The sequence below is a fragment of the Cygnus olor genome, chromosome 3 (assembly GCF_009769625.2).
Source record: "Cygnus olor isolate bCygOlo1 chromosome 3, bCygOlo1.pri.v2, whole genome shotgun sequence".
NCBI lineage: Eukaryota > Metazoa > Chordata > Aves > Anseriformes > Anatidae > Cygnus > Cygnus olor.
The window spans coordinates 80,645,280-80,654,478 of record NC_049171.1 but is presented as its reverse complement, the minus strand read 5'-3'; the positions used below and the strand labels follow the sequence as shown (position 1 = coordinate 80,654,478).

The 9,199-nt window shown below is 42.6% G+C and overlaps 1 protein-coding gene across 2 annotated transcripts in view; it reads left to right on the top strand.

Moving 5' to 3' along the window:
• The first annotated feature begins 5,179 nt into the window (after window positions 1–5,179).
• Window positions 5,180–9,199, top strand: part of NID1 (nidogen 1) — a 43,471-nt gene continuing 39,451 nt past the window's right edge. For both annotated transcript variants that reach the window (XM_040551862.1, XM_040551861.1), the window contains exon 1: window positions 5,180–5,457. In XM_040551862.1, the coding sequence (XP_040407796.1) occupies window positions 5,221–5,457 (237 nt within the window). In that variant the 5' untranslated portion in view covers window positions 5,180–5,220. The remainder of the gene's footprint in view (window positions 5,458–9,199) is intronic.

Here is a 9,199-nt window from a genome sequence, read left to right as displayed (position 1 = left end):
TTCCCTTATCCAGTCTCATTGTTAAAAACAGTGATGAAAATGATTGGTCTTTACTGCACCACAGCATCATTTACCCTTACTGAAAATTGGTTTCTCTGTTTTATTCACAGCTACTCAAGGTCATATGCTCTCCTTGGTTGGTGAGTTTCACTGACTTATGTGATGGATTCCACTTCAGAAAATCAGTTTCCGAAATAAGTCCTTTTCCTTCTAAAAGAAATCATCTGATCATGCTAGGGAAAAATTTAAGTGTTCTTGTTAACTTGTCATGGTTGTTTAGACTCATCTGAGAAATCATGTACTTTTTTTTTTTTCTAATAGTAATTATCATAAATTGTGTTAGTCTCAGAAGCAGAGGGTCTAGGCGTGGCCAGGCTCCATGAGGCTGGATGCTCTACAGACGCAAAGAGCAGGGTGTGAGATAATAGCTTGGCTGTCACGGGAAACTCTGTGCCAGAGTTTCAGACTTTATTAGCCCTTTTCAATGTTCATGGAAAAGTTAAGGCTGAGCTTCTATACTAATCATTTGTAATTGAATTTCTAGCTACCACTAGCCCTCTCTTTCCTTCTTGATTGTCATCTAGAGGCTTTGCTGCAGGGACTCGGTGCAACACCTTTTTTGTATCCCACGTACAACCAAAATTCGCATTAACTGCAGTGAAATTCTGGATGCCCAAGTAAAACAGAATGCAAAATATAGCAATGCTAAATTGGTTTGGGTGCATGTTTAATCTGAAGTGGTGGTTTAGCAAGAAATGCATTAAATGCCATCTCATCACCAGGCTACAGGATGTATTTTCGCTGTGTTTGCTCTCTCTGCTCTCAAGTCTGACACAGTAAGATGTAAGTGAGGCAGAGGAGCCATGTCAGTCAAATCACTATGGCAGTCAAATCACTTTTCCATGTTCTATTCCTGTTGTTTAAAAACAATGTTCCTTTATATTGTAATCAATTATTTATTTATTTATTTTACATATATGAGGAACTGGTCATACCTTTTGTCTTTCTGTCTCCTGTGTGTTTTTACAAGTTTGAAGTCAGTTCCTAGTGTCTGTCTGGAGACTTTTGTTGCACAAAGCTAAAACTTTTAGATAACAAAATAGTAAGACTTGGAATAGTTAGTGCTGTGCTCAAAATTTAAACAGAAGGCCAACTATGTACCTGCTTTCCCTATTCCAACTGTATTACTACAGAGAAGTTGTAGTATTTTTCCTGGATTAGAAACTCTGTTCTTGAGAGACTTGAGGCTATAGGCTGTAAGAAGGATTTTTTGATAAAATATCAAAAACAAAATGATAAAGAGTGTCATATTTTTCATGTGGCTACATGACAGATGGGAGAATTGTGAGGCTGTTATTTTTATGTAGCTAATTTCTGTGACACTGGTATTTTTCTGTTCCATTTTCCATCTTGTTTTTCCTAGGTTATAGACCAGGACGAAGGAAAGTGTTCCTGCATCTGTGTAAGCACAACGTCTCTGTGTAACATCCTCCATGATGATTTTATTCTGTCCCTTTTTGATACAGCTATCAGTTGTAAGACTAATAAGACATACAAGTGGAGGGAGGTAACCCTAGAAATGTAAGCAGTCTCTCCAAGCAGCGGACTCAGGAAGTGGCTGAGAGCTGTTTCTTCTCCCTTGCTTCATCCCCTGCTGCAGGCAGTGACCAGTGTTACTGCTGCTCACCATTACATCCCAGCAGTCTCTCTCTTCTGTACTGACCAGGTCACTGGCCCACTGTTGCACATCGCCATTGCTGCCCAGCTGTTCTCCAGCACAGGATATGAATTCCCAAGGAAGTTGTCCTTTTCTTGCCCTGTAAGATCTCCACGTGAGAGAAACAGAAGGCAGTTCACAATCTTTTATACCCTGCACTGATGCAGAGAGCCTGCCACATTCATCTCTTCTCAAGATCATCTAGCACTGCTTCAAAATCAGTCTCCTTCTGTAGAGAGTTCTGCTGCAAAATGTCCTATTTGGAAATTGTTCCTAAATCTTGTGACCTCCGTAATGATATAGGCTCATTTAGAGGGAAACTCTTAATGTTCCACTCTACTGAACAACAAACATTAAGTTTTGGAGTGATTTAAATTCATGATGCTCACTCCATGATCTTCCTGCAAGCTTTGCCTTTGCTTGTGACCTTCAGATTCCCATGACCTTCTCTCTCAAAAAATGCTCCTTCTCAGCAGACCTCGGTCCTCTTCTTTCCTGTCATTATCCCAAATGCTCAGTTCTTCCCAGCTTATTACCGCATGGTTACTCTGTCTTTTGATGATCCATCTGCTGGAATGCTTCCTCATCTTTGGACAGCTGAAGGTCATCATGAGCAGCCTAGGTCACTACTTTCCTTCTTCCAATCAAGACAGCAACAGGGACCCTCTAGCTCCCCTTTTCTATTCAAAGAACCTGGGGAGAAGGTTGGGATGGTCAGGAGGATCACACAAAAACCGTATCTGCAGTCCCCTTTTCCGCATCTTTTCACGTGTAGGCAGTGGAAATTTTCAAATATACAGGTGTGCATACCTGTGAGTTATTTCAGTACCATATCAACATAAAAACTCAAGGAAAAAATCTGAGAGGCTATCTTGTCCCAGGATCAAATACAGAATTATTCCTTACAGTAATCCAATCAATCTGGAATAGGACTATTTAAAGCTTTCTGTCATTCTGCTTCCACTATGCATAATCTCTGTTTTTTCCAAAAATGGACCCCATGGTAAGGAAACATTTTCTGCTATTTGGTTTTGTGGTGTCATTTAGTCATTTTAATCCTCAGTTATCTGTATTCCTTAAACGCACTGATCCAATTCCTCCCTCTGTTTGGTAGCACCCTTCAGTTACTTGAATGGAAGACACTTCATATCTTTGATGGCAGATGGAAATCAAATCTCAACCCCGTTATCATTTAGGCAAGTGCATAGTTCAGCTCTTTAATAATGCTTTGTATGCTGCTCCCTCCGGTACTCTGATCTTTTTAAATGTCTCGCTCAGTTCTCTCCCATAGTGCACTTTTCTTGAGATCTCTGATCTTGCAAGCAGTCTCTGGAAAAGCAGTGTCATCACCTCCCTGTAGAAAAGGTCACTTACGTCCTAGTTACTCAGTAAAACCTGCTCTTGTCTTGTACTTGATCTCTGGGGGCCATATTGCTTTGTAAACTGCTGCCATGTCTGGTTTGTTATCCATTGAAAATGCAATGTTCTTGACATTTAATGGCTATGTTTGGAAGATTTTGCGTGGTGATATCCTGGAGATAGCTGGTATTACTCCAGTTTGCCTCTGAATATATTTCTTCCCATCTAAAATCACAGTAAAGTAATTTGCATTCTCCATTCTTCTTGGCATTAGAAATTAATATCTTGCAAGTAATTACAAGATATGTAAACATGCTTCTCCATCCCTTTTTCAGGTCATTATTGAAGATGCTAGGAAAGACAGCTTAAATAAAATATTTTTTGGTCTGAGAAATAACAGTTCTCATTACTCATCACTGTGGGAGCAACATACAAGGTAAACTTATTCAACAGAAACACCGCAATCCTCTTAACCCCAAAACAGACTAAACAATCACAGTGTACTGACTCATGGACAGAGGATTTACCATAACATTGCTATTACTCTGTTTTAAATATCCAGATGTATACATTTAGCTCTCCAGCCTTCAAATCAATTTCAGATTTACTACAAGAAGTTTCTGGCTTCCCAGTGGTCCTCATCCTCTAAATTCTGGACATAATACTAGGAAATCATAGAGATCTGGCAGGAAAATGTTATCCTCAGATTTTTTTTCATATATATGCTTTTATCTCCGTCTGGCTCAGGTTGACTTTTGTGTCGAAGAATGTGGCTATGGAAAATTTCAAGCCTAACAGAAATGACATTTTTATGTTGTGAGTGTATATATGGGGTTCTGGAGGTGTTTTGGGGTTTGATTTAGGTTTTCTCTTTGCTATGGAGCTGCGTTCCACAAACATATCTTGTCCTTACCTTCTGTAGGTTTGAAAGTAGTCTTATGCGGAATAGAGGTGGTTAGAAAGAAAGGGTGATTTTTGGTGAAGGCATTCCATCGTATTTGAGTGTGCACACTTAACTTGGGCAAGGAGCTGTTACTGTTACTGGTTACTGTTTAATGGGCCGTGAAAATACAGGGAGAAGGTGCAGGTGAAAGTACAGAGTGAGCTGGGTCATGTGGAGGGAGGGCTTCTCTTCTTCCCAGACCTCCGGGCTACGTGAGTCTCGGTGGCTGCTTTCGATGAAATGTAGAAATCAGGTGGACAGGGTTGCTAATAATAACAATGTTCATTACATACCCAAATGTATTTCCCCCTTTTAGCAAGGCATGGTTATAGCACTTCGCTGAGCGTCCTGTGCACCTGCAACTCGCCAAATGCAGAACGGTACTTTCTTACCTAAAAAGTGAGATTCTAGGAAAATGGGAGAAATCGGATGAGACTGACTGGGGAAAATGAGAGAAATGGAAGGAGCAGGTGTTTAAAGACAAGTAAGAAGTCATGTAAAAAGCATGTGAGTAGGGTTTCAGCTGACTCCCCTCAGGCGATTCTCTGCTATAGGCATTCTGTGGAAATACCACAGCATACGCTTCTCTGGACAAGATTTAATGATTTAAAGATTTAATTTGAATTAATTATTAAAAATGTAATTGAAATGATTTAATTTGAATTAAGGATTAAAGATTTAATTTGAAGATTTAAAGATTTAATTAAAGATTTAAAACACTGGTGTTTTCTAGAAATGTCTTTGCTTGGAAACTTTAGGAAAAAATATGAAATTTATCCATTCTTCAGCTGATTCTGGGTGTTTCTTGGTGGCAGGACTAGACTGTGAAGCAGGAAGATGTAGTCAGGGGCTGTTTTGCTGCTCTGTATATAGATTTCTATGCACCTCATCATCAGAGAAGTTCCGTTTTCAGGCTGTTCCGTGAGTTTTGCTTTACAGTCGGTGACGCTCTAGCGTTGACAGATGTACTTTACAATAGACGTTTGGGCGTATTTCTTTATTATTATTATTATCATTATTTTTCCCTGCCGATAACCACCCGGCGTCGAGCTGCCTTCACGCAGGGCTTCCCCGGTCCCCCCTCACACAACTTCTCGGCAGCTCCCCGCCTCACCCCGCCCCCCGCCCCGCCCGCCCGGCCTCTGCCCGCGCTTATAGCGGCGGGGCCGCGCCACCGCCGCCTCCCCGGGAGCCGCCAGCTATGGGCGCCGCACCGCGCTGCCCGCCCTGTGCACTGCTGGCCCTGGCCGCTGCCATGGCGCTCCCCGGCCCGCTCCTTCCCGCCCCGGCGCTGCAGCCCCAGCCCGAGCCGCTGCTGCTGCCTCACGGCCCGGGGCACGGCGACGCGGCGCTGGAGCACGGCGACGATTCGCGCTCGGCGGCGCTGGAGCTGAGCAGGGCGCTGCGCTTCTACGGGGCGGCCGTGCGCTCCCTACACGTGAGTGCGGGCTTTTGGGAGAGCCCTGCGGCGGGCTTTAGATTTTTAGGTTGAAACCCAGCCCGCTGGGCAGAGGGATTAAGGCGCTGTAGCGCCGTGAGGCTGAGGGTTGGCTGCTGGGGCGGTTTTTCGTGGAGATGCTTGGAAAGCTTCGCACCTTGTAATGCCTTCCAGGCTGCGGCTGTAGGTGTGCGAAGTGTGTAGTTCCCCCGCACTGGGGAACGCCGAATCGCGGCACCGCCGAAGCCGTGCTCCTTCTCGTCGTCCGCACTGTCCCTACCTGGATAAGTCCCGAAATCACATCAGAAACCCAAAATACCAAGGGATGCCTACGTGAGAAAGTGGGCGTTGTGAAGAGGCAGGGATAGAGAATTCACTGGTAGGAAGAGGAGCCCAGCCGTCAGTTTGAGCCTTTCGGGCATTGTCTTGTCTTCTGGTGCTTGGTCACTGATTAGCCAGCCCAAGTCAGAACTGCCCTTTTAGAGGCACAGACATAGACTTGCCAGATAGCGGGCTGTGTATCCAGTCGCTGAGGGGCGAGATAGCGAGGAACGTGCCTGATAAGGGACAGAAGGGGCCAGTAGGTTGGGTAGCACCACGAGGTTTCTCTAGCTTAATGCTCTCATTACTGGCCCATGCCATAGAACCACAGTGATTCAAGGCTAGTTCTGGTCAGGGACAATGTAGAGGCACTTCCAGAATCAATCCTAGGGCTCCTTCAGCCCGGTTAGTGAGGAAAGGCAATTCTCGGATTGGCCAAGTCTGGTAATGAATGGTATTTTATATCAGTCTACCTAATACCAAGAGGCTTTTGTGTTGCATTTAATCTGTCACAAGTATTGTGAAACAGAAGCATGGCACAAAGTGTATGGGGGTCGGGAAAGAAGTATACGCGTTAAAGGAATGTACTGAGCAGTCTGAAATGCACCTTCACACGGTACCCAATTTTGCATATTGGCAGTGAGTACTTACAAGCTTTATGATGTTATTTGGTAAGCAGAATTTACTCAGATATTTCTAGTGGATAGTAAATATTACCAAGTTTATAAATGTATGTGATAAGCTTATCCTAATTTTTGAGCACATGATTTTTGCAAGTTTCATCATCAATCAGTTGAAAATTCATGTGGGTTTTTCTCTATTTTTCCAGTCATTGGGAAGCTGAGTTGTTTGAATCAGGTCTACATACAAATGAGAAGGCAAGGACTTGTGAGGAATGAGTCTTTATTATCAACTTGTCATAAAATCCCTAGCAACAAAACTTTTTCTTTTCATAGCCAGGAGAGAGAACTTCTATTCAATACAAGTTGAAACATTAGATTTTCACATAATAATCTTCAGAAGACATATTCAAGGAGAATAAAGTGTTTTCCTGTGCCAGGTTTATAACAATGGATCCTGTCAGTAGCCCATACTGATCTATTTGTTTTAGTGACACACTTCTATGAAGACTTTTTCAGTTTACACTAGAGCTCACTGATGTGGAAAAGCTAGAGGAGTGGAGATATCTTCCGTTGGGGGAAGAATCAGAGTCTGTTAACTCAAGATTGGCGCAATGTAACTGGTAATTTTATTGACTTACTAAATTAATAATCTTTCATCTTTATATTAGAAAGCTGTGATGTTGTAGGTCAACAGGCACTTTGTTATACAAATAAATTTGATTGTTAAACTCTTTTTTTCTTCAGAAATATTCATGTCCTTAAAATGCCTAACAACTGGCCAGGGAAAAAAATACTTCATTTGCCTGAAACTTTAGTTTGTATTAGACTTTTTTTCTGTCAGTAGAAGTACTTAGTTACTTTTTAGCTCCTTCTCCTCACTTAGTTTTTCAAGATAGGACCATAACAGTGTGTGTGTGATTTGTTCTGTGACAGACTATGAATGTATGTTAACTATGTGTGTAATCCAGAAGTTGGACATGCTAAAAATACATCTGTGTTAGTTCCTGTCAATTTAAATAGAATTATACCCTAAAAGGAAAGATGTACAGTACAGCTGGTCTTTAGACAACGCCCACCTGATGCTTTTCTTCTTTTCCTTTCCCATTTGACAGGAACGATGCTTTAATGAAACCCAGTGCTTACTTTGAGTTACTTCTGTGTATTTTGGGATTTATACTTTAAGCTGTCAGTGTGAGATTAAAAGGAACAGGGTAAAGTTAAATCATGATACTTGCTATCTGTGTAGATATAACTGTATCGTTAAATCTGAAAACGAAAAGCATTTTTAGTAACGATGGATGTTCTTTCTCTACACTAAAATCTCTTCACAAAATGCTCAGTTGGTGTATTTATTTTCACTTAATAGCTTGCAAATGTTTTCTTGGTGATAGCATACTAGCAACCAAACAGTTCCTGAACATTTATAACTGAACCGTCTCATTTATAAACTATAAACATAGAATGAAAATGGCTGGCATTTCTGCATCCCCTTAATTAATTTACTTGTTGCATTTAAGTCTTAGGAAGATATAAAATGAGTAGTCAGATGCATATCCCCCAATGGATGAAAAGGGAAAGATGAAATGTTAGGTCATTTCTTCTAGCCACTACCTTGTTCTGTAATATTACCTAGTTCTGATCGTATTTTCTCACGTTGGTATTTTGATCTCTGCCATACGTGGGGGACCAGACAGGCTTAAAGTCTACACGCACCAAATCTGACGAAGAGCGTGGAATTTGTCTGAAATATTTTGAATACAAGTCATCTCTCACAAGATGATTTAGAGTGGGAGTAGGAACGCTTGTGTGCAAAAGCCATAAGCAAGACAGAAGAGAAATACTTTGACTCGACTCTAAATTCGTACTTTAAAGATGGAGCGCGTCTCCTTGCAAAAATGTCTTAGCAAGCAGATTAGGCTAGGGGTCTTCATTCTGGAGGAGAAATTAAACTAGGGGAGAGATTGGGTAGGATTTGATCATATGTCCCAGTACAAAAACTAGGGACCATAAAATGAAGTGGGGAGCCAGACTGAAAACAAACAAAAACAGGAGAGACCTCAGGGTATGAGTCAGGGATTGCTTTTTAAAGGATTTTGTGTATGGATAAAGTTTAGAGATGTCGAAAGGAAGACTTAACAAATACTTGAAGGAGATCCACTGAGGATGGGTAAACAGTCTAACCACAGGGAATCCCTTGAGCTGCACGTGGACGGAGGCTGGCTGGAGAAGAGCGTGCTTTGTGTTCTGCTGAACCCAAAGGTATTGTAATGCAGGTACAGCGGGGGGCACAGCCTGCTGGGCTAGATGGCCCTGAGGTCTGGGTCACTGTGGCCATCTGGACACTCTTCCAAGCCTTCATAAAGATTGTGTAGTGCTGTGTATGTCTTGACCATGCGAGGAGACCCAGTGGTGGCTTGTTCTTCTTGGACACATAGGAATCCCTGCAAGCGAGATAAAGGTTTGAGAGGCAGCTAGTGTAGTTTCATGGCTCGTGGTGCCAGTTTTGGGACCTCTGCCCCTTTGTGAGCCATTGGCATGCGTGGCAGCAGCTGTGGGCTTGGACGTGCCTGGCTGCCTGCAGGCAGTCTGGCGTGCCCTCTTGCTGGGGAGTCGAGCACTTGGAAATTTATGGCTGATTCACACAGTGCCATACATGTCTGGAAGCATGGCCAGAGGCAGAGGTGGTTGCCTGCAAGTCATCACCTCACTGACCAGCTACCTCTCACTGAGCTAGTAGATATGCACCGAGGTAAGAGTCTAGCTCACTGCTTAACAAAAACGTAACAGTTGGCTTCATC